Below are 24,930 nucleotides of genomic sequence, written 5' to 3' on the forward strand. Positions count from 1 at the left end.
GGACTATGACACCATTACATAAAGAGAAGAAGATTATTTTTGCTTTTATATAAATGCATGCACAGCGCAATATATGGATTCTTCACGCGTAATTGTTGGCTTTGAATATTTTACAACTCTAAACACGCACGTGTATTAACGTCATGAGAGAGAGAGAGAGAGAGAGTAAAACTCATGTTCTTTGGTAAATACTAAATAGGATCGACTAGGGTAAAAGTGAGAGACCAAGTTCATTCATTTGTTTAATCAATAAAGTACACAAAAATGAGATCAGTTACCACCAACCATATCTCATTCTCATATGTCACCAATTTCGTACCCTAGCAAATTGGACAAACACCAATGCCAATTACCAAATAATCTGCCCTAAAAAACCATAACTAAACTTAAATACATATATATATATATATAATACATACAAAACCATATTCTACCTTCAATTACATAAATACTTTTTCATATACACTTTATAAACTAATAACTAGCAACTAAATCAAGCTTGAAATTTTTAATCCCCACTTTTCAACCATTAAATCGTATCACTGTTTTTATTTTTATTTTTATTTCATTTTTCATAAAAGGGTTTAGTAGTTCCAATATCCTTCATTAGCCGAAGCAGAAGAAGTACCATGATCTTGATCAGAAAACATGTTCACCACTTGATCGTGCAGCGAAGCACCACCACCATTATTGTTGGTGTCTCTCTCAACCTTGAAACCCTGCTTTGGGTTCGAGCCATTATTGCTCTCAAGCAAAGCCCTGAGGATCGTTGACTGGTCTTGGACCATGAGTTGCTCTTGTAGCTGCACCGACTGTTGCTGACTAGGATAGAGCAACTGGCTTGAAGCCCTAGGGAAACCGTACACGGCGGTATTGTTCGCAATATTCCCGTGATGGTGTGCGTGGATTTGGATAGGGCTGTTGGAGAAGCAGGGCACGTATTCGGGGACGATGGTCTTCGAATTCGCTACGAAAGGCGGCGAAGAGTCCGTCAGAGGCGGGAGCTCGAAATATCCGGCGGGTTCGCCGCCGGAAACGCCTCCTCTCACGGCCAGTCCCGGCATCGGAATTTTCTTGCCGCCGGAACTCTTTTGAAACACCCTACATATCACCCACTCGTTCTGCAACAAATGCACGTGTATGCTAAAATCATAACTTTTCTTCTCTAGCCGAGCGTTATATAATTTAATTTTCAGATTAGTTGGTGTATATATCTATGGAAAAAGTTATACACATATGCATAAAGAAATTAAGTCTTTTCATACATATTGTGGGGCTAGTTGATTTTTTTAGGGGCTATTTTGAAATTTTTTCATGTAAAATAAGAAAGTTTTAAAAATTTAGCGCTACCTTGAAGTTTTTTTTTTTTTTTTTTTTAAAGATGAAATTCGAACACAGAAGAAAGTCATCTCTTGAGAGGTAAGAATTTTTTTAGTCTATTTCGTTTTAAAACTATTTATTATTTCGAAATTAGAAGTTTTGGGACTGGGGTACTAGTTTGGAGTTTGATTCGATTTATTATATCAGAGTCGACATTAATAAAAAAAAATGAATATAAAGAATATTCGTGAGACTGTTATCTATTTTAAGGTACAATTTCGTTATTTTAATTAAATAAAAGATACAAACTCGACATTTTTTAAAAACAAATATTAAACTCGATATTTCACTAAAATACATGGTATATATGTATTATTTTCCCAATTCTTTTAATGGCTATTCTGAAAAAAAAAAAAAAAAAAAAAAAAAAAAAAAAAAAAAAAAAAAGTTTTAAAAATTTAGCGCTACCTTAAAACCACTCATGACTTAGCCCCACTACATGCCTGGTTGGAGGGGTGACAACTTCAAAGGAAGGGTAGCCTCGAACAATGATTATTAATGTCAATGATAAATTACTCATGAGTCATGAGTTCGCAATTTGAGAAGCTAAGGATGTGTTTGATGACCATTTCAAAAACAGTTTTTCACTTTTTAAGTTAAGAAAATTGGAAACAAAAAGTGAAAATGGTGTTTGTTTTAATTTTTCGGAAATTTTTTTTAAAAAATTTTTGAAATTGTTTTGTAAAACAGTAAAGAAAACTGAAAACAAATAAAATGTGTTTTTGTAAAAAAAAAATTATTCTCTTCTCTCCTCCTTCTCCTCATCTTATCTTTTCATTTTTTTCAAAAACAAAAATGAAAACTGTACCAAACACTTTTTCAGTTTTTTCCATTTCTCAAAAACAAAAATGAAAACTGTACCAAACAGTTTTTTGAAAACTGCAAAATGCTAGGTTGGAGGGGTGACAATTTCATAGGACAAAGGGTAGCCTCGAACAATGATTATTAATGTCAATGATAAATTACTCATGACTTCGCAATCTCTTCTATTATACTATTAACTATACTACAATGGAAACCCATATGACCCACCCTATAACTTATTTATATAAAAAAATAATGTAATGAATTAAAATTAAGATAAAAAATAAAATTACTAATTTGTCCTTCGGGGGGTCTAACACACAACCTATAGCTTTCACCACATAACCAATAAGCTTGAATAAGACGTATGTTTTTTTTTTTGGGTGAAATAGTCAAAGAAAAATTAGCTTTCAATGGTAAATAATATTATATAAATGATATGTTACTTTTTTTTTTCCATTTTATATAAACCAACTGATAGCATTTTCAAAATAATATATTTTTAGTCAGCTCTATAAATATGACGTTAAAATTCGTATGAACAATGAATACATGGTGTAATAATAATTAAGATGATGAGGGTTTGATCAAAGATTCAACAAGAGTACAATAATACCTTGGCAGTTTTGGGGAGATTTTGGAGAGAGAATTTTCCATCAAGTCTGTACTCGTGCATGACCCAATTGGATTTCTCTCCTTTGGGCGCTCTTCCTTTGTAGAAGACAAGTGTTTTTTTCATCCCAACAAGACACTTTCCTCTGAAGATCTCTTTGTCTTTCCCTGTGGCTTTCCAATACCCTGCCTCGGTTGCCCTGTTCGTCCTCAGTCCGGTCGGGTATTTCCTGTCCCTCACGCAGAAGAAATACCACTCTTTCTCTCCCATCTTTGCCTTCCCTAAAAAAAAAACAAAAAGAAAAAAAAAACTAAGTCTAGGACTAAAAGAGAAGCGATAAGTAATTATTCAAAGGGATATATAAAACACAACAATAACAACTTACAAGGCAAATCCCAAGGCTCAGACTTGTTCAAATCAACCTCTCCGATGGCTCTACAGCCAAAGAGAACGTCAATGACTTTGTAGTACAAGTAGTGACTGATTAGCTCTTCGTCAGTTGGGTGAAACCTGAATCCAGGTGGCAAATCTAACTGCTCATCTTCCTTCACCTCTCCTCCTATGTTTTCCATTTTTTTTTTCTTTTTTTTTTTTAATATATGGAATCCGATCCTTGAAATTCAATTAATACACCTTCAAGAGAGAAAGAAAAAAAAAAGAGCAAGAAGGTTTGTTTGTTTGTTTGTTTTTTTTTTTTTAATTTTTATTGTGACGGGAAAGAAAAGAAATAGAAAGTATTTATGTTGCTAAGGACGAACAAATTAGAAAGGCTAGAGGGAAAAGGTGTGGATAGATAGAGGGCAATAAAGGAAGCTGAAAAGATAGAGATGTTAATAGAAAAAGAAAAGCACCACTAGAGAAACTGAAGCCCCCTAAATACTTGTTTGATTTTGATGAGAGAGACAGAGAAAGAAGAGAAGAAGAAACGTGGTATGTAAGGCAACTTGGGGTTGGTTGTTTTAGAAGCTTTTTTGTTATATGTAAACTCTTCCTTTAATTTGTTTATTTAAGTTCTTTGTTTGTCACATTTCCAATTTCCGCCCTCTTAAATTTGACCAGGGTATATCAAATTTTAATAATCGAGGAAAAAAGGAAGTCGTTACTGTGACATGTAATTTATCTTTAAATAATCGCTAGTTTAATACAACTTTGTGACATTATCAAACGAAACATGTATTTAAAAAAAAATATATAGGGCTTATTTAATTATTCAGAAGATTTTATAAGCTGTCAAAGAATCATCATGAGAGGTTTAATGTGGGGCTCTTTGATGTTAACTTCGATTAGCTGTTTCATCTATACACTAGGAATTATCAAACATTCATTATTATTGTCATTCTATCACATAATATTTAAGTCTTAAAGAAGGTATATTTGGTCAATAAATATAAAATAAAGAGAATAAAAAAATTGTATGATGTCAAAGTTTGGGATTTGGCCTTTTGTCGTGAAGCTATGTTTGAACACCAATGGATGGTAAACAGCTCACATCCGTGTGACTGCAAAGAAGATTTCAGATGCTTTATTTATTTTATTTTGAAAATTACTAGTTAATTATGCTCGACTCATTGTTACGAAATTATTTTTATGCCAATTGTCAATGGATCCCTTATCTCCTTTTCAAGTCGGTAGTGGAAGAGACTCAAATTATATTTGTCTGGACCTTTTTTTTTTCCTGAAAAATTATACAGTGTAAGCCGTGAAATATTGAAATGATAAATTAGCGAGCCTTTCTACATGTTTAGCTAAATAGACAGAAATTGGGGAAATTTGCGACAATGTCACAAATTCGTCGGGTTTTTGCATTTGTGTCACAAAGTTGTCAAAATTGAATTTGTGTCACGTATTTACATTCATGTCACATGTGCAAATTTGAAATTACTCTCTTTCATCATTTAATCTTTTTATTAGTTATTACATGTCTTTTGAATTTTTACAATACTTCATTAAAAATCACTGTATCTTCCTCTACAACTTTCTAAAAATTTTGCGTGTGACTTATTTGCAATTGGATTGCCAATTTGTGACATAAGATGCAAATACCACCAGAAATTGTGATGTCGCACTACTTCAGCCCATTTTTTTATTTCAAGTTTAACCCTGATTAATATTCTCTATTATTTAATCTTTTAATACACAATTCTAGTTTTAATAAGTATTTTGAATTGAAAACTTATCTCTTTCATGTCCACGTTTTAGCAAGAAATTATGTAATTAAATGACTCCATATTATTCTCTCTCTCTCTCTCTCTCTCCCAGTGGAGCTTCCAAGGTTGTGGTCGTCGGAGCTTCCAAGAGGAGAGAAAGAGAGAGATAGAGAGAGAAAATAAGTGATAAAAGGAGAAAGAGTGAGAGAGAATGAGAAGCACTGCAGTTGGAGGAGGTGGAGGTTGGATTTGGGTCTGGAAGCGGGGAGAGAGAGATTTGAGATTTTTGAAAGAAAACGCTATGGCTCGGTGAAGAAGAAGAAGCGTGATTTTATAGTCTGACTTAATTTTTAGAAGCGACTAGTCGCCTCTTATTTATACATGATTTGCATACTTCAAAAACTAATATATTTACTATAATATATGAAATTCTAGGAGTGTTTCAAATGACAAAAGTAATAGCTCAAGTATGACGAGGTTACTTTAGAATTTGAGTGTGCATAAAATAGCTATATAATTACGTTCATTGATGAAGATATGACTTACTCGAGACTATCTCCTGCGATTAAAGATTTTACATTGAAAGTGAATGAAAACTAACAAGTATATATAAATGTTATGGGTTACTCATCTTATTACTAATTGATTTTGAGAATCTCATGATAATTTCACATGGTACCCAAGTCCATTAATTCCTACAGAGGTCTGGTCCGATCGTTGGGATTCACCCAAGATGAACGAATACAAAAGTCTGTATTTTGAGGCAGCATGTTAGGAATCTCGCATTGAAACTGAAAGTGAACTAATAAATAGTTATAAAAGCTATGGGTTACTCCTCTCAATGCAAATCAATTTTGAGCAAAAAAAAAAAAAAAACAAAACAAAACTTGTGGTACTTTCACACCTGTTATTTGGGCTCATCATTGAAGAGGCAACGTCTAACAACTCGAGATTAGTATCTCATATCATTTTAGTTACTTGGTGAAGAGCGATACTCGATTATTAGTTGAGTCTCCACTAAGAAAAGTCAGAAAATTAAACAAAGGCTTGCCAGGTTAGAAGTACATTACAAGTTAATTACATCATATATGTCAATTTCTATTTTTGGATCACTTGATAATCCAAATGGTTCGATCCAGGGCCAAATCTTGTTAATGCACTTCGATTAAACGCGACTGAATCATAGGCATTGAGGTGAATGGTCAATATTTTCTCGAATTGAGACAAGTAGTGATTTTGACAAAGTTTTGTTGTCTAGAAATCATACACCTCTCTCCTAGGGAATGAGGGTGTATTTATATGCTTGTTGTGATCTCCTTGGCGGGGACCTTGTAGACCGGTTTGTCGAGGCTTGTTCAACAAAGGCTAGCATGGCCAGGACCTAGTGGGCTGGTTGGCTGGGTACTGCGTGGTCAAGACATCGTTTGCGGGTTGACCGAGGCTCACATTTGTCGAGCGCATGTGATTGAGGCCTGTGTGGTGCTTCTTGGTATGTTTGCCTCGGCCTTCTTGGTTGAGACTCATGGTCCGTCTGACCAAGGCTCATGGCCCAAACGGCTGAGGCTTGATGGCTGAGGCTTATGTGGGTCGATGCATCTCTAAGCCGTTACTTTGTAATATAATTAAAAAAAATTGAGCAACTTGTATTTTTTGATAAAAAAAAAATAGACAAGTGGCGGCTGATAATGAAAAATAATTATTCCTGTAATTTTCGTTGGCAAATTATAAAGGCTTTGAAATGCTTTTAGAGCAAAAAATAAGTTTGTGTGCATTTTTGTAAAATAAATCAATTTTGAACATGCACCGTTACTTATAAAAATCTATAAATATTGAATTTTTTTTTCTCATTTTTCGCGAGGACTCGGTAACCATCGAAACACAAGTCCGATTTTTTGCCACATTATATTAGTAAGTGAATAGTATTTCTGTTTCACCAATCTAAAAAAAAAGGTCAGAGTTAGCAATTGCCATAAGGTCGTAAACCAAACAAAATTGTCATATGGCATATGATATCCACCATGAAACGTACAATTGGATTACATTTTATTACTACTAAAGAGTAAATGCAATGTAATGGGCACATCCATAATCAAGTAGGAACTCCACTATAAGCTATTGTTGTCACATACAGTGTACTAATAGATCGTCTAAATTCAATGCTATTAACAATTTAAATTCAATGCATTGATGCTTGTTTATCTCTTGTTTGATCGATGTATTTGAGCCTTGTTTAATGCTTTGGCTTGATGACCTTTAGAATGATTTTAGGATTGTTGATAGATAATCTAGATGTTTGTGTAGTATTTTAAATTGTTGTGTGCATTGCTTGTAATCGTTCAAATATGATTAGAGACCGAGAGAGATGACAATTCGATAATTAGATAGTTTCGTTTGCGACTTGGGAGAGATAAGAGACTACAATAACATGAGTGTGACTAGCAACCATATGAATAAACTTAATGGATTTGTGTTAGAAGCCCCCAACCTTTAGATCCTAGTGAAATCGTGCCCCAACCTTCCTCATTAGAATTTTTTTTTTTTTTTGCTTTATATACTCTCTTTTGTAGTCGTTTCTGTATTAAATCATTTTCTCCTTTAACATAGTCATTTTTTATATGAAGCTACTACTCTCACAATCACTTGCGATTCAATTCGAAATTCTATCTCGGGTAATTCACTAGCAGTAACCTTGTTCTCGTGGGTTCGACATCCTCACTAACAACAACCTATATTACTTGAGCGACATATAGTTATGTGATTGAATTTGCAACAGAATCTGAAATTACTTCCATATTCTTTTTAAAATAATTATTTTTAATGTTATATTGAGGGGTTTATTTGAATTTTTTTTGTAGGTAGGAGCCAATTTTAAAAAATGACAAAAATAAAAACTAAATAAACTAAATCTAAAACATTTACATGAAATGTGAACAAAAGGTTAGAAAACTAAAATATGAAAATAAACTTAGAAATAATATGAGTAACATCATAAATTTAATACATGAAAATTTAAATAAAAATTTTCAAATGAGAAATACAAAATGTTAAATGTAAAATAGAAAGTATATAGTTTCAAATGAAAATTACAATATTTCAAATAAAGGAGAAGAGTATTGTGAATTTGAGAGAGAAATTAGTAACTTTTTTAGAGAGAATGAGAGATGTGTGCATAAATAAGTGTGAATGCGTGTATTTTTAAGAAGAAGAAAAAAATGGGTTAAAAATTTAATTATGTTTTAATTTTTCAGCAGCCAATGGTAATAAAACGAACATAATTTTAGTCATTGGATCTCCAACGGATATAAATACTATGGCCAAGAATAATAAAAATAAAAATTAAAAAATTAATATAATATGAAAAGTTGGACATCCCATTTAATATGCAATCCGTCGAGCTTTTTTCAATTCATTACTGAAATCAACTTCTTCTTCTTTTTTTGTGAAAAGTGAAATGTTAAACTTCTAACATTTTTATGTGGGACAATTATGCCGATAGCTCAATAGCTACTCTGCTTTTAAAAAAATAGTCAAGTTTTATTTATTAAAAAAATAGCTCATCAGGTTGAAGTAAATTAAATTAATTAAAACAGTTATTTAATTTACTTTGATCTGATGAGCTATTTTTTAATAAAACAAAACTTTGATTAGAATCTTAAAAGAAGTTCGAGGATTGATTAGTTGCAACAAATTCTTCATACTAGACCTGTCAAACCAGAATTTTTTTGTCCAAATACCCAGGATTTCTTAGATCCTAATACTTCTTTTAATTTAAATCGTTTAGGTGGTTAGGTAACATAGAAAGTGACTTGAAAAAAAATGGAGCAATTGGCTGAATTGGTTAGCAAATCGTTCTAAGCTAGTTTGTCCAGATCTAAATAGAAGTTTTTTAAAGTTTTTTTTTTTTGTTATAATGAAAATAAACTGATAGTAATGTCAAATGTACGTCAATGCTGTGCCTGTGTGTATATACATATACGTTTAATTCTTATTTCCCTAATTTTTTTAGCATAGGGGTCTATGCCCAATTTCATATTTTTATCTTTTCTTTCTTTCTTTCATATACCTTAGCCCACAAAAATCATGTGGTAGTTCATCTACGAAAACGACAGGTATTGTATTACTTCTTTGATGTTTATTATGTTATCGAGCTCTTAAAAAATTAGAATAGTTATTAAGTAATTGTGATCAATGCATAAATAAATTAATAGTCTAAGTTTGCGCCTATGTTTGAAATAGAGTTTTAGGTTTGAAATAAATTTATGTTTGATTTTACAAAAAATATATAATAACATTTTGGATAGGAGGCCTATGTGTCTAATATTTGTTTTTATTAAGATAAAGTATTGAATTTCAACCTTGGTTGTCTTGTCTCAAGAGCAAATCAATAATATAAATTGTAGGTTCGCTTTCTTTTGCTTCACTTTCACCAATTGACCATGTTAGCCTAGCCTGGTCGAATCCATAAAACATAATATTTATCTTTTTCGGCATTTCATTTCTCAATAAAATAAAATAATACAAGCAAAACCTATAATGTTTGGTTTTTGTAAAATTGTAATACGAGATATCACTATATTCTATATGGTGTTTTCTAATCAATAATTAGGCTCTGGTCTTTAATAATTGACGGTATTGATGTCGATAATTTTGTTTAAGCACCTTTCAAAATATTTTTCTAATCCTTATTTTTTTCTATAAATAAATTATACATGGCAAGATAGCACCATGTCTTTTTATTCGTTTCCTGATAACACCATGTCTTTTTATTTTGTGGTTGACAACTAGCTACAAATTATTAGCCGAAAAATTAAAAATAGCAGGGATTTGCTACAATTTTTTAGCTTGATTATATATCATTTTGTAGTTTAATAAATTGAGCAACAATCTTTCTTGAGACGAAAGAACCATGTCAGATAAATTAGAATATAAATCCTTATAATATGGAATGCATGATAAGATTAGTCAAAATGTCATACAATAAGATTTTTTTTTTCATGACTCATGTGCTAATTCACGAATTACACTAAAGGCTTTGGAAAAAAATTTAATGATATACATACATATATATACATATCAAATGTTGTATCTTTGTGTGGAGCTTTTTTTTTTTTTTTTTTTTTTTTTGGGTCTGAGAATGAGTATTTATTGAATTATTTTTTTTCATTTTTTGATGGGATGAGTAGTTGGTGTTAGATGGAAACAAGACATAACAAATTTGTCCATACACCTTCTCACCATTGTAGTGATTAGAAAATTACATTAATCAAAGGAAGATAATTTATTTTAAGACAATGATTCTAAAGAAGCCATAGCGCCTGTAGGCCAGGGTTTTGTTTTATATTTTTTTTTCCCTGTCATATTTAATTTGTAAAAAGTAGTTTATTAGCAAGAAAATCGTTGAAGGATCTGATACAGGGTAAACTACGACATATAGACTTCTTTGATGGAAAAAACCGAAGCATGTAGTAGATGAATGATCAAGACGTCATTTTCGTACCACCATTTTTTGTTTATATAATACTATCATTATATTGCATCCATTATATGCTGATATGCTAAATGATCTATAGTTCTATACTGCTGAAGATTTTCAAGGGATATTTATTTACTTATTTGTTTATTTTATATGCACACTGTTGGACTGCATTGATCCCAAATTCCATTACATGGGATTTTATTCGAGTATAACAAATCAATTGGCTTAATAATTATAAGATAAATTATATTGGTTAATTAAGTTAAAGAGCCCGTCTTTACTTTCCTAATATAGACCTAAAGAAAAATCTTTGGGAATGAGTTTTTTAAAAAGGTAATATTTTTAAAATATTGGGTGTTTTAATGCCGTTCAAGAATAGTGTGTTTTCAAGTTTTTTTTAATAGTAAACAAATATTATCCTAATAAATAAAACTATAAACAATCCTAAATAAAATTAAATAACGTCCTAAATAGTAAACAAATTGTTTATTTGTAAACGGCAAGAAAAATGATTGTTTCCGACTTAAAAAAATTATTTTCGAGATAAAAATTGTATGCACACTATTTATGTGAGTAGTTTACCACAAGCGATTTCCACGAAAACTCAAGGAATGATTCTCTCTCAACTCACTATACGTAGTTTTTTTTTTTTACCGTCACGGAAAAATTTGTCAAGCCTAAAAGGGTCACGAGGACGAAAATCAATTTTGGCAATTAACCTCTTCTGCCGTGCTCTTATCATGGATCAACATGAATTTATCACTCAACCATTAATGTGTGTGCATATATTATATATTTTCAGAATTTGTGCATGCATGTTTCTCTTCATTAGTAAGCCGGTCTGCAAAAATTACCAGACTTAATTTCTCGTAATGCAAAATTTAGAAGTGAGAAACTCGTTGCGCTTATTGATGCTTGCAACGTTAAGCATAGATATAACCATGAATCTTGGGAAAGATTTAGCAAACTGAGCCAGGCACGACTTACTAGCAAACAGCATCAAGACTACCATCCAAGGAAACTAAAAGTGCTAAGAATTTATGAATTGTGTTTGAGAAAGCTCTTACTTCGAGTCGGATATTAAATTATTTTTTGGACGCTAATTGGTACGTTACGTTCAATGGTTCTTGTACATGCATGAGCATATCGTCGAAATGAAAAACACTACGGCAAGATTTTAAACCATTGGAATGAACGTAAATGAAAATTTCCTAACAAACTTCATCCTTACTTCCTTACCTCATGAGTATGATACATTTGATGACGATAATATTATGAAGGATAAATGGAGAGTGCTTAAATTAAAGAGCATGCTCATTCAAGGAAGCAAGCCTAGGAAACCATAAATTCATTAAAATAATCATGTTGGTTATAAATGAGCTTAGAAATAAACTTGGAATGAATAATGGAAATCGCAAGCAAGAGCTCACTACTACAAAAACTCGCTTCAAAAGCGGCGGGGCTTTTAGAAGCAACATGTTTCTTCAAATTAGAAGCAACATATTTCTTCTAACTAGAATCAACATTTCTCTTTTAAAAGCGACATGCTTCTTCTAAGTTAGTCACCGATGTATTGAAAATATGATTTTTTTTAAAATGATTTTTTTTTATATATTAGAAGTGACAATCCTCGCATCTAAATGTTTGTTGCACTTTTAGAAGCGATACGTCGCTTCTGTTTTTGGTTAAAATTTAAGCGATACATCCTCTCTCTCTCTCTCTCTCTCTCTCTCTCTCTCTCTCTCTCTCTCTCTCTCTCTCTCTCTCTCTCTCTCTCTCTCTCTCTCTCTCTCTCTCTGTTATTTTATACACAAGTCATCAATATAAATTAATACGTACTATAAAGTTTGATCTCATGATATTCAGATGGGACCCAAAAATCGCGTGTTCAAAGAGTATTGAGAAGATGAACTTGCTCTTCCTCTTTTGGAGATGATTGAGGGGGTGCAATTTCTTAGCCGAAAAACTAATGTATAGCTTGAAAAATCCTTTGACCTGATGATTCAGTGTGTCTTGGTTGGGTAGGTTTGGTAATATGTCTGGCCTTCGCTTTACAAACCAAAAGCGCTCAATAAATATCATTTATGATCCCCTGGTGATCATGCGTAATGTAAAAATTTCCAACAAATAAAGTTTTTAAGATCGTAAAATTTCCAACAATTACACGAATCTAAAACTGTTGCAAATTCGCTTTCAAACTAAAACAAAAATTGAATAAAAATTGTTGCAAATTCATACAAACATGGATCTTTCTCTCTTCCAATATTTAATGTTTTTCCCTCTGATTGCTATAAATATGCTTCCTCGAGAAGTGAAGAGTCATTACTTTGTTGAAAATGGTTGACAATTGCGCGTAGAATATGAATTTCTAAATGAGAAATAAGTGTATCCACAAGTTTGAGTGTCGAACAACATTCTTTTGGGATTTATAGCCAAGCCAATAGCAAACTTAAATTTTGCAAAATAGCCAATATTTTGTTAATTTTGCAAAATATCCATTAACATAAATTAACGAGAATAAAATATCCAAAATATCCTTCATTAAACATTTTAGAATTAAAATAAAAATGAGTAATTAAATGAGTTGACCATAGCCACATTTAATGACCCTTCTTCTTCTTCTTATTATTATTATTATTATTATTATTATTATTCTTCTTCTTCTTCTTCTTCTTCTTCTTCTTCTTCTCATAAGACCACGTTGACGCGACCACATAAAGAATATCCCACATAGATCCTCAATGCGAAGAACAACATTGACGAGCCGGACCAGAAATCTGATAGTACTGTTAATGTCTGTTAATTTAAGTAAATAATCGTTAATGTCAATAAATAACAAATATAATGTATTAAATTAACGAAAATAAACGAATGAAAAGTTACAAAAAAGAAATTTCATATTCAACAAAATTATATGTCAAATTAACCAAAATAAACGAATTAGTGACACGTTCTGAAAAAATAGATCTCAGCGACAACTTATCATCAATTCGAATTCTAAACTCGAGAATACATATTCAAAGACCAATTTCCAAAAATTCAACAATCATCAAATCAATACACAAATTTGAAAAACTAGAATCTTCAATCCAATTCAATTTTAGATTTTTGGAATCCAAACAAGAACATCAACAAAGAAAACCCTAAACTTTCATCTTCAAATTCGGAACAAACAGAGAGGATTTCTTTACCTCGATTATGAAGACAACAACAGTGAGCGACTGATTTCAAAGTTCCAGTGAATGGCGTTGCGGCGCAGTGACATGGCAAAGATGCGGAGGGAATATTCTGCCAGAGCCAGGCATACACGTGGACGAGGCTGCTCCAAAGGAACACGTAGGAGTTGAAGCCGTTTCGAATCACAATATTCCATAATTTGGAGCACAGATGAGAACACGTTCTGGTCTTGGTATATTGAAGAAGCTCTCATGTTGACGAAGCAAGCGACATAGCGATGGAAAGCGAAGGATTTGATGATGGACATCCGTGCCAGTGGCAGTGGAGGAAGGAGAAGAAGAGCAAAGGGTTCCAGAGAGAGTGTGTGTCTAAAATTAGTTATGATTTAACTACATAATTTTTTGCTATTAACATGAAGAGGAGAATAATAAGTTTCCAATTCAAAATACTAATTAAGATTTGTATTTTGTTTAAAAAGTTTAAATAATATGGAATATTAATCCGGGTTAAACTTGGAATAACAAATTAGGCTGAAGTGTCACGTCATAATTTTCTGCTATTTTGTTAAACATGTAGAAACATTGATTAGTTTGCAATTTCAACGTTTCATGTGTCATATTGCATAGAATTTTTTTCTTTTTTCTAATCAAATGAGTGTAAACAATATCAGGAGTCACAATATTAAGAAGAGTAACAAAAGTTTCAACTACTGAAATATCATCTTGCGATTGTGTCTACCGTCTATATAACCGTCACATAAAAATTTTATAAACATTAAAAAATTAAATTAATGTTCTAACTTCTAACAGATTTTGATGGAAAATCCATTTAGTAATGGGCGTTTCTTAAAACTTGTTTATCTAGTAGTAAAACTAAATCCAATTAATACACTTCAATATGTGAGATAGGACCTGAATTATAAGCTTTTCTTATAATAGAATATATTTCTACTTAAATATATATATATATACAAAAAAATTCTTGACACATTTTCATTACTAGAGCCCTCGAACTTTTTATAAGAAAATGACAAGCATTTCGTAGCTTGGCTTGAGATTTTCGCCTTTCCTACGTATTTCAAGTCAATAGCTATGAATGTTGCTCAGTTTTGTTTCCACTCAAAAACGAAACCTCTGTTACTCGTCTCTTACTTGTCTTCAATTCCATGCCCAAATGGAACACTCTTTCAAACAGCTCAAACCATTATGTCCCATTTCGATCACTGTGTCTCCCCGAGCGATTTGAGGCAAATCCATGGCCGGGTCGTAAAATGCGGACTCGGACAAGACGTGTTTGCCATCTGCAAGATCGTGGAGCGTTGCGCGGTCTTCGGAGACATGAATTACGGGATTTCCGTCTTCGATACGGTGGAGAAACCAGATGGGTTTCTTTGGAACACCATGATCAGAGGACTCGGAAACACCGATCAGCCTGAGAAGGCCATTGATCTGTACAAGAGGATGAGAGAGATAGGACAGTTCGCAGACTGTTTCACTTTCTCGATTTTGTTCAAAGTCTCTGAGAACTTCGGGTCCGACGTTTTTGGGAAGCAGATTCACGGCTCCGCTCTGAGACATGGTCTAGACTCTCAAGTCCATGTGAGGAACACTATGGTTCACATGTACGGACGCTTCGGGAAATTAGGCAGTGCAGCTCAAGTGTTCGACGAAATGTCCGAGAGGGATTTAGTGTCTTGGAACACGATAATCGGATGCCACGTCCACGGTGGCAAGTGCGAGGAGGCTCTTCGGCTGTTTTCGAGAATGTTAAAGGCCGGGATTCGGCCCAACGATGCCACGCTCCTCGCGGCCATCTCGGCGTGTTCCGACACGAGCGCGTTGGAACTCGGCCGACGCGTTCACTCGCTCGCTAACGTCGTCGGAGTCGGAAACCAAGTTCCCATATCGAACTTGCTCGTCCACATGTACGCCCAGTGCGGGGAAATCGACAAAGCGTACGAGATGTTCCGCCGTATGCGAAGTAAGACATTGGTGTCGTGGAACACGGTGATCCTCGCGTTTGCGATGCACGGCCGCGAAAGCGACGCCTTGGCGTTGTTCTCCGAGATGGTCCGCGACGGGGCCGAGAGACCGGACGGGATAACTTTCTTGGGCGTTCTCTGCGCCTGTAGCCGCGCCGGGATGGTCGACGAGGGACGGAGATTTTTCGACTCGATGAGTGTAGACTTTTGTATCGAACCGACCCTGAAACACTACGGTTGTATGGTCGATATGCTGGGTCGAGCGGGTTTCGTGGACGAGGCTTATCGCTTGATCACGAATATGCCGATCGAGTGCAACGCAATCGTGTGGAGGACGCTTCTCGCGTCGTGTCGGGTCCACGTCAACGTCGAGATCGGAGAGAAGGTGAGAGAACGCCTTTCGCAAATGGACCCCAATTACAGCAGCGACTACATTCTCGTCGCAGACATGTACGCGAGCACGGGACGGTGGAACAAACACGTCAAAGTTAGGGAATTGATGAAACAATGTCGAGTACAGAAACCGGAGCCGGGAATCAGCTCGGTTGGAAATTGAAATGTAAAGTGGAAAAAAAAATATTAAATATGAATATTTTCGGATGGAAGATCTTGTATATGTTTTTCTAGTTTTTTTTTTTTATTTTTTTTACAAGAACGCAGTTTGTTTCATTAGCTATAGTTTCACAGGCCAAGCTTTGCTGCAACTACGAGACCTTCTTTGACTTCTTGTCTTCCCATTCTTTGACTTCGGCTTCAATCTTCGCTTTCACGCTGGAGTGAAATCCGGGATATGGTTCGTAGTTGAAGAATGTTTGGAGAGCCTAATAAAAGGAAGGAACCAAAAAAAAAAAAAAAAAAAAACAACAACATTGTAATCTCATAAACAAGATCAGAGTTGCAACGAAGAGGGACGCGGGTTCAATGAGTTTACCTCGAGCAGGACAAAGTACGGAGCCATAACTAAAGCTTGAAGAAGGTTGTCCAAAAGAGCCGGTGCGCGTTTCTATACCAAAACAAAATGATAAAAAAAACTAGTTATAAGACAATAGAGAGCAAAAAATAAAAAATAAAAATAAAAAAAAAACTCCTCACGATGTGCTTGTTTAGAGCACTTTCAAAAACTAAAAGCTCTTGTATAACAATGAATTGGTGCAATTTAAAACTCTAGTTTAGTTTTCAAAAATTGAGTAAACCTCAAACATGCCATGGCCGATGAACTGGCCAGTCCAGCATAACAATTGAGAAGCTACTCCAACCTGGAAATAGAGAAGAAAAAAACTGTGATGATGTTATTCCAACCAATTAAACCAAAAGTTTGAACGAAAACAGGAAAAAGAACTCATTTTCGCTGCCGAATTTCCAAATTTGATACAATAACCCCGATCCCTGGAATCAATCTCAACATATGAATAGACAAAAAAAAGGTCCGCTCAATGATAAGCACCTCCAACCCCAACTTAAATTAGGAGATGGATTCGAGTCCCGACAGAAATAAAAACAATAAAATTTTAAAATAATAAGGCAAGAAATAAACATATCAAGAATAAATATTTAAGCAAAACAATTAAAAAGTTAGGAAAAACTGTACGAAAGAGCAAAATAGCCAAGTTTATATTGTCAATTATTTTTTGACATTATGATTAAATTTTCGGACGATTTATATAAATAACTTATAACCTTTAAAAAAAAATCTTATGATTAATTTAATTATTGAAATATGATACTTACAAACATGGATTATTTTGCAAATTCTTTCATTTCAATCAGCTATTTAGCTAAAACAGACAACGCTGCCCGGTAGAAGCCACGAAAAGCTTAGCAAGTCAATCCTTGCCTCCGATATCCTTCTAAAGTAAAGCGCTGAAATAACCAGAGAGAAAATGAAAAACCTAGAAAGAAATGGAGGGAAAGAGTCGCTATTTCCAACACCCATTCTAACGAACAAAAATAATGAAACTGCAGACTCGAACGCCCAGGAAAGCTATGTTCCGACGAAATGTCAAAAGAGTCGGTTAGTAGCTATTAAATGCACAATGATGAATCCCTCGATCAACTTGGTTTTATTTATTCTGAACAGATTGAAGTCAACCCTCTCAAAATGTCTACCATGTCAGACTTCTACATTCCTCGTTTATTATTTTACAAAAAAAAAAAAAAGCCTTGTAATTCAAACTTCCTTAAAGCTTGATTGAACTTAAACGTGGACTTCTAGGCATTGTTGGGTTTGCCCATTCTTGCACAAGGAAAGGCTCAACGGAATAAAAACGCACAAAAAACAATTGTATTAACAAATCAAACAAGAAAATCCTAATCAAGCTGTCAATTCCATTATTAAGATTCCATAAACTCCGAGTCTTGAATTTCTCGATAAAATATCATTAGAAAATGTTTATTCTTCCAAATTTATCCTATTTTGAAGCGAAAACTGAGAATAACAATGATCATCACCGGATAAAAATCCAATTTGAAATAAATTTACCCAATTTAAACCCTACGAATTAGTGTGGAAAACGATCGCAGTCCAGATAATAGTCACAACTCACAACAAAAATGGGTTCGTGGGTTGAAAATTTACCTTCAAAGCCATAGAAGAGCCAAGGCTATGGGCGACAAAGCTAGCACCGACCCAACAAGCGAAGCAGGCGAGACCAGCCAAAGCCCCAGACTTGGCGTCCAAAACGACGTAAAACAGGGAATAAACGACGGTCAAAACGAACCCAGAGTTGAGAACCAGGAATCCGAATCCCGGAGGGCAATCGATCAAAGGTCTGGAGGAATACAAGAGGATGAGGAGCGAGAAGGCGATAGGCCAGACGAAGAGCATGTGGATAGCGACGTTCACCGGATTCCGGTGATACGCGCCGTAGAACGCGAAGTGCTTCTCCAGATTGAAAAGCCCAGACATGGCTTCGTGGTTCTGAGTTCTCTTTTTTCTTTTTCTTGGTGGTTGCGAGTTGTGAGTTGTGAATTGTGAGTTGTGATTATATATTATAAATACAAGTTTCTAGCAGCACGGATGTAAAAAAAATTCAACGTTTGTCCTGATCTCTCAGTCGCTTTTCCCTTTCCCTTTTATTTTATTTTAATTTTTTTATTTTTTCTTAAGTAACTTTGCCTTTCCCCTGCTCCAACGTTTCTTTGTCGTCGTTTTCGTGCCTCTTTATCTATTTAAGGGAAGATCCGTAAAATTCTCTAATCTTGAAAATTACGCATTCCGTTACTCCCTATTGATATATTCTGTTAAATTATTAACAGAATTAACATTTAAACATTTTTTTGTAAATTAAATCATTAAAACATTTAAAAAAGGTTTCGATGTTCCGCCGCCGCCGCTGACGGCTCTGCCGCCGAAAACGTTCGCGAGCTTCGTCTCCATCTCAACGTTCCGGAAGTTTCCGAGCCACCCGACGAACCGCGCGAGCGTGCCCGCGAGCTCTTTCCTCGTCAGGTCTTCCCCAAGCGACCCGATGATCGAAGCCACGGCCGCGGCCTTCGCCAGTTCGATCTTCGAGAACCCACCGCCGAGGACCCGGAACGGGCACCAAGGTCGGCTCCGATCGCGATCCCGGTCCACCGTCGTCCCTCGGAACTTAAGCCGGCTCAAGAACTCGGCCCATGCCACGGAGCCTCCGTCCTCGAAGACCCCCGAGCCGGAGCAGACCACGGACTTGACCCGTCCTTTTGAGGTCGGAACGAGGGCCGGTGAATCGAGGCTCGGGAATTGGAGGTGCTCGCACTGGAGAACGACGGCCACGCCGGCCGGCCTGAACCTGTGGTGGAGCGCCGAGCAGGTCTCGTCGGCGAGCCGTTGCGGGTCTTGGAGCCGCTTCGCAAAGACGTCGGCGACTCGGGAGAGCTTGCTCAAACCCACCACACGCTTTAAGCCCACCACAGAATATGGCAGTGGCAGACCTTTTTTTAAATGTTTTAATGATTTATTTTTTATTTATTTTACAAAATAAACGTTTAAATATTGCTTCTGTTAACAATTTAACGTTATATAGCAGTAGGGACCACCGGAATGTATAATTTTTAAGATTAGGGACTTTTACCATTCAAAATAAAGAATATGGATTATGTTAATTGTTTCCTAAAACTTAAGGGACTTTTTGCCTTCATTTCCTCTTCTTTTAATGGTTCATTTGCACAAGGGATCCGATCCATCTGCTCCGCCCGGTTCCAAAACGCCATTCGATTTTTTTTTTATGGCGTTAAAGTGAACCCGACCCAAACTCATTAAGAGCCCGAAACGAATCAATATTTTAAGGCCCTTCGATAATAATAAAACATAATATAATATCTGTAAATCTGCTCAAATTTTTTATTTGTTGAATTTTATAACTCCTCGAATTCTTTATTTTTCTTTTCCTTCGAATTTATTTTCTTTTGATTTGAAAATTTTAGAGCTCAACCTAATCGCAGGTTTTATCAAAAAAAAAAAAAAAAAAAAAAACCTAATTGCAGGCCCTAAGCACCGGCCTTGTTTGCCGATAGCAAGAGCCGGCATTGGAAGAGACCATAACACGTGTGTTCCATTATGAATTTCGGTTTATATTATACGCTTCATCAAGTTGCTTGTCCACTGTAATGCAGTAGATAAAATATGTTTGCTTCTCATCCAACATTAATGGCTAAGTGTTGTGAAAGATGAAACCTCAAAGAGGTCCAGATAGAGGAATCAGGATCGCCATCAAAATATATTATTCCATCACATATTTATTGGTATTATGTTTTTTCTTTGTTATAAAATTAATTAAAAAGAGATGAAGTGGTTTATTGGGAGAACGTGAGGGCATGCGAAAATGAGATGCATAATGGAGTGGCACACCTTCTTGCCAGATATGCACTTAACTTTGGCATTTTGTACGGCTGATTAGATGAAGATTCATAGAAAAAATATCAAATAATTGGCTGTGTAGTCATCTTAAACACTAGTAATTTATTTTTAGCTAATCTTTCGTTAATATGCTGTAAATAGCCATATTGTTTACGTGGTAGCTTATTAATTAAATTAGGTTTACATTTTTGCCCTTATTTAATTCGGCAGATTGAATTAATTAGACAATTTTTTTTTTCAAATTTCGAATTAAATAAATAAGACAGTTTTTTTAAAAAAAAAAAATTGAAGGAAACCGATTAGGAAAGTAGTTATAGGTACGGGTTGACCTTAGGCAATCAGTTTCTATTTTTGTGGCAAAATATAATATTCAATCTGCAAAATATTCCTCATTTATTGACTTTATTCTGGAAAACAATTCAAATATTACAATTACGATATTCATGATCTCAGTTGGCCGCCAAAATATTTTAGAACGTCTAAAATATTTACAGAAATTTTTCCAGTTTTTATTTACACGAATATACTGTAAATATGTTTTGTATTTACAATGAATATACTGTAAATATGCTTTGTTTTTACACGAATATACTGTAAATCAGTTTTGTATTTACACGAATATACTGTAAATCAGTTTTATTTTTATAATGCTTTACGCTGAAACACAAGATATTAACTGTAAATCAACTTCGTATTTACAATACTGGAAAAGAAGAAAAAGAAGAAGAAGAAGAAGAAGAAGCATGACCACGGCGGAGAACACCATGGCCGACATCACGGCGTGGACAAATGAATATTTTTCTCTTTTAAACGAATCTTTTCTTCTTCCACCATCTTATTTCTTCTCGTTGCCTCCCCGGAGAAGAAAGAAGATGACAGAAGAAGAAAAGATTCGTGGTGAGCCTGTAGACGAGGGTGCATCTCGGCGTATTCTGTGGTGCGTTTGTTTTGAATGGATTTTGTGGTGCGTGATGTTTAAATTCGTTTGTTAATGCATTTATGGAGTTTTAAATGCTCCCTTGATTTATGCAAGGTAGTTATGGTCGATTTTTTTTTCCATTTAAATTATTACGCTGAAAATAATGGGCGGGAATAACAAAGGGCAATCCCGTCCAAATTTGACTGTTAATAAATGACACTGGCTATTTACAGCATATTAACGAAAGGTGGACTAAAAAAAAATTCTTATTTTCGGGAGGCCATTTAACTTAATTACCCAAAAAATATTTGCGCATAGTAAAAATTGAAAAAAATTAGTGGAGACATTTTTTTTTTTTTACATCTCTTGGTATAATTGGCATCGATGTACTTTTATATGCGTCTAACTCTAAACTAAGTAAATACATATTCGGCATTACTGATCATTTTCAAAACCTGAAGATTTGTTTGATTTGATAAAATTCTGAAATACCAACGGCATAATTAGGCCAACGATTTATAAAATTCGTTTTCGTTGTTCAATACATAATTAAATTTTACTCACCTGCTTTAAGCAGAACATGTTTACAAAGTTCACACACACACACACAAGTGTGGACACAAACAATTGCCTTATCCAATTTCCCTCCTCACAAAACTTTCTGTACTTTTAAAAGACTTTGAACACGTAAAATGCACTTATATCTCATACTTGCAGTTAGTGACTCAATTAATAGAACATGGCCGAAGCTATTGTGGGAGCGAGTTCCATTGCTAAACCAGCTCTCTTCTCCTCCACAAACCAAGATGTGAACTTTTCATGTCCCCCATCGGTAAAAGAAAGAAGCCAAAGATTTTCATGGATAATAAAACTTCGCCAGAATAATAATTCAGGAAGAAAAAAAAAATTGAATTTCTATCTTCTGTTTTTGTTTTCAGCTCAGGCAGTGCTCAAGCGCCGGTCTCTTCCGCGGCACACAACGCGTAAGCATATGTACATTCGAATAATTTTATTTCATAAAATTGACGTACTATTTTGAGTTGTTTGTGAATTATGTCTTGTCCATAATGTATATTTAGATCCAAGGAACCAAAAAGGGAAAAAGAGGGTGTTTAAGCAGAGTGAACGCATTCCCAGATTTGCCTTTGATGGCAGTGCTAGTGGAGAATCTTGAAGGACAAATGGATTATATAGTCCACAAGTCTATTTGGCACCTTAGTGATATCCAAATCAAGAATGTTTGTAAGTGTTTGGTTTCTTGTCTTCCTTAATACAATAGATAATACATGGCGTGGATAATTGATACTTAATGATGACTACTTTCATGTTTGTAGACATTGCCTACATAATGTTCACTTGTTGGGGATGCCTAGTTTTTGGATCAATGAAGGTAATATACAATTTTATTTTTTATTCAAAATTTTATGCTTTTAAATGTAATTTTTGTTTTTGCTAAGATTTTGAAGGTTAACGAATAATATTATGGTTTAGGATCCGTTCTACGATTCGGAGCAGTACAGGAAAGATGGAGGAGATGGGACTGGACATTGGATCTATGATAAGGTAATTTTTTATATCTATATTTTTCATGGATAAAAATAAGAGAAGAGCCCTTCAAAATTCAAAAATCCTCTGCCATTTAAAAAATCATACGAATATTCGTATAGTTAAAACTACTGAACGAAAAAGTTTGCAATAAGAAGAGTTTGAGGCTCTGAAAATGCTCCAATCTGATAGGATGTGGATTGAATTTAATAAGGCATAAATAAATAAATAAAATTCCGTTTATAATATGAATTAAACTGGTACAATGGTTATGATCGCGCAGCAAGAAGACATTGAACAAAGTGCAAGATCAGAGTTGTGGAAAGAAGATCTGCTTGAGGAAATTGAGCAAAAAGTTGGAGGTCTCAAAGAGTTGGAAGAGGCTGGCATGAAGTAGAACGTGATATCTATTATCTACAAAATATTTGTTAACTTTTGGCCATTCTATAACTTGTGTATATACAAACAAATGTAATAATGTTTCATGACAAGAAAAGAAAATTTGATATAATACACAAGTATGTAAGCTCATTGCTGCTAAAGAACAATAATATCCAATCGCTCCTTCCTTGACTAAAGAGCGTATCTTCAAACTGCAATTCACGGCAGTTTGAAAGTAAAATCATGAGCTACTTCATGACAAGAAACTACGAGAATTTGTTTTGAATATGACCATGAAGCTATTACATTAAAGATATTTCAATTCTCTCCATTATCGTATCCCATTTTGCTGATTAGAATTTGCTTCATCCTAACTTGCTGTTGTAGCCCATGTTGGCTTATACCCTAAAAAACCATTGTACCTCTCAGCTAACCTATTGTCACAATTCCAGAACTTTTACACAAGTTCAGAAATTCCTTGTCCAAGTACTCTAACCCATTGCCAATTCTCAACCTCCTAGTCATTTTACCTGTTTGGTTTTCAATTAGATTCTTCCAGGTCTTAAAGGTTTCTAGAGCATCTGACTTGTTGGCTAAGACATAAGGGTCATAAAGTATCTCATACCTCCATGAGTACTAGTCCTAGCTGGACCCCAGAGATCAGAATGTACATAATCCAATACATTCTGAGTTCTGTGAGTGGCTTTCCCAAATCTAACTTTGCTAGACTTGCCTAGAACACAGTTCTCACAAAAAAATCTATCTTTCCTATACTATCAGACCCTAAACATATATGCCATTGACTATAGACCCTTTCATCACAATCAGAGAACCCTTACCCACTTTCATAATCCCTCCCTCAGCTCTAAAGAAATATCCCTGTTGTTCAAGCATACCAAAAGAAATTAAACTTCGCTTAAAAGTTATGAGACATACCTTATGCTGGTAAGGAGTCTTTCTTGACCGCTTTGATTTGATGAATCATTGGACCTTGACCGGTTCTTTGACCTGTTCTTGAAATTACTTCGCTTATTTGGCCTTCCTCTTGCAATGAGCCCTTATGCATGTTCAGAACTCGAGCGTCCTTCAATTTTATTAGACACGCCCTAATATGTAGAGCTATTGAAAAAAAAAAAAAAAAAAAACAACCCAAAACAATTGCGGTTTAGATTGGTTGCAACTCAAACTTCATCGATTTCAAATGAAGCAGTTTAAAAAAGAGTACGATTTGATTTGGATGATTAGATTGTTCGGTTTGACGATTTTCATGAATACCCTTAATATGTAGAGTTATTGATGGTATCGCACTTAAAGAGAATATCGGAGATTCTTTATATAAAAACCATATAAACATATTGAATGTAATTTATCATCTTTAATAAATAAAGCATTGTACGTTTATCTTATATATAGAAATATGGGTGCTGTACTTATTTAATTATTTCAATTAAATGCATATCAATTAATTTTCTAAAAAATAAATATAAAAAATTTAAGGTTAAAATGGGGTCAACTAAAAGCCTAATATGCCACTATATCGATTATGACTGTTTCGCTATATACCTAATAAGACGTTAGAGACTTTCCAATTTTAATGTTTAACGTTGCTTGGTTCGTATAATTTTTTATTATTATCTTTACTTCACTTTTGTTTGGTCCAGTAAAAGATG

At 34.4% G+C, this 24,930-nt stretch overlaps 3 protein-coding genes and 2 pseudogenes across 3 annotated transcripts; 2 read left to right on the forward strand and 3 right to left on the reverse strand.

The window, feature by feature from the left end:
* Nucleotides 1-209: 209 nt before the first annotated feature.
* Nucleotides 210-3,667, reverse strand: LOC149384307 (NAC domain-containing protein 92-like). The gene is made up of 3 exons (XM_089628552.1): nt 3,183-3,667; nt 2,801-3,078; nt 210-1,121 (listed from the first exon to the last, which is right to left on the reverse strand). Exons 1-3 carry the CDS (start codon nt 3,367-3,369, stop codon nt 585-587), a joined length of 1,002 nt encoding a protein of 333 aa, XP_089484678.1. The 5' UTR covers nt 3,370-3,667; the 3' UTR covers nt 210-584.
* Nucleotides 3,668-14,606: 10,939 nt separating this feature from the next.
* LOC149384308 (pentatricopeptide repeat-containing protein At5g56310 pseudogene) lies at nt 14,607-16,134 on the forward strand (annotated as a pseudogene).
* On the reverse strand, nt 16,048-18,608 carry LOC149384309 (ER membrane protein, putative (DUF962)). The gene is made up of 4 exons (XM_089628678.1): nt 18,154-18,608; nt 16,772-16,834; nt 16,510-16,581; nt 16,048-16,399 (listed from the first exon to the last, which is right to left on the reverse strand). Exons 1-4 carry the CDS (start codon nt 18,481-18,483, stop codon nt 16,283-16,285), a joined length of 582 nt encoding a protein of 193 aa, XP_089484804.1. The 5' UTR covers nt 18,484-18,608; the 3' UTR covers nt 16,048-16,282.
* Nucleotides 18,609-18,861: 253 nt separating this feature from the next.
* Nucleotides 18,862-19,769, reverse strand: LOC149384310 (GTP cyclohydrolase 1 pseudogene; annotated as a pseudogene).
* A 2,247-nt stretch (nt 19,770-22,016) lies between these two features.
* Nucleotides 22,017-23,440, forward strand: PNSB4 (NDH dependent flow 6). The gene is made up of 6 exons (XM_089628679.1): nt 22,017-22,166; nt 22,273-22,317; nt 22,414-22,576; nt 22,669-22,724; nt 22,826-22,897; nt 23,163-23,440. The coding sequence occupies exons 1-6, from the start codon at nt 22,074-22,076 to the stop codon at nt 23,274-23,276; spliced, it is 543 nt and encodes a 180-aa protein (XP_089484805.1). The 5' UTR covers nt 22,017-22,073; the 3' UTR covers nt 23,277-23,440.
* The last annotated feature ends 1,490 nt before the right edge of the window (nt 23,441-24,930 follow it).

This window comes from Urtica dioica, chromosome 10 (genome assembly GCF_054948205.1).
Source record: "Urtica dioica subsp. dioica isolate 48M chromosome 10, U.dioica_male_clone48M_v1_H2, whole genome shotgun sequence".
Classification (NCBI taxonomy): domain Eukaryota; kingdom Viridiplantae; phylum Streptophyta; class Magnoliopsida; order Rosales; family Urticaceae; genus Urtica; species Urtica dioica.

What these genes read in the sequence shown, in the direction of transcription:
- LOC149384309 (XM_089628678.1), bottom strand. Translation starts at nt 18,483, where the DNA reads ATGTCTGGGCTTTTCAATCTGGAGAAGCACTTCGCGTTCTACGGCGCG. An exon ending in GCTCTTCTATGGCTTTGAAG is followed by an intron (nt 16,835 to 18,153) that starts GTAAATTTTCAA and finishes CTCTATTTCCAG; the next exon opens with GTTGGAGTAGCTTCTCAATT. An exon ending in TCGGCCATGGCATGTTTGAG is followed by an intron (nt 16,582 to 16,771) that starts GTTTACTCAATT and finishes GTTTTGGTATAG; the next exon opens with AAACGCGCACCGGCTCTTTT.
- PNSB4 (XM_089628679.1), top strand. Translation starts at nt 22,074, where the DNA reads ATGGCCGAAGCTATTGTGGGAGCGAGTTCCATTGCTAAACCAGCTCTC. An exon ending in TATCCAAATCAAGAATGTTT is followed by an intron (nt 22,577 to 22,668) that starts GTAAGTGTTTGG and finishes TCATGTTTGTAG; the next exon opens with ACATTGCCTACATAATGTTC. An exon ending in TAGTTTTTGGATCAATGAAG is followed by an intron (nt 22,725 to 22,825) that starts GTAATATACAAT and finishes ATTATGGTTTAG; the next exon opens with GATCCGTTCTACGATTCGGA.
- LOC149384307 (XM_089628552.1), bottom strand. Translation starts at nt 3,369, where the DNA reads ATGGAAAACATAGGAGGAGAGGTGAAGGAAGATGAGCAGTTAGATTTG. An exon ending in TGAGCCTTGGGATTTGCCTT is followed by an intron (nt 3,079 to 3,182) that starts GTAAGTTGTTAT and finishes TTTTTTTTTTAG; the next exon opens with GGAAGGCAAAGATGGGAGAG. An exon ending in ATCTCCCCAAAACTGCCAAG is followed by an intron (nt 1,122 to 2,800) that starts GTATTATTGTAC and finishes CATTTGTTGCAG; the next exon opens with AACGAGTGGGTGATATGTAG.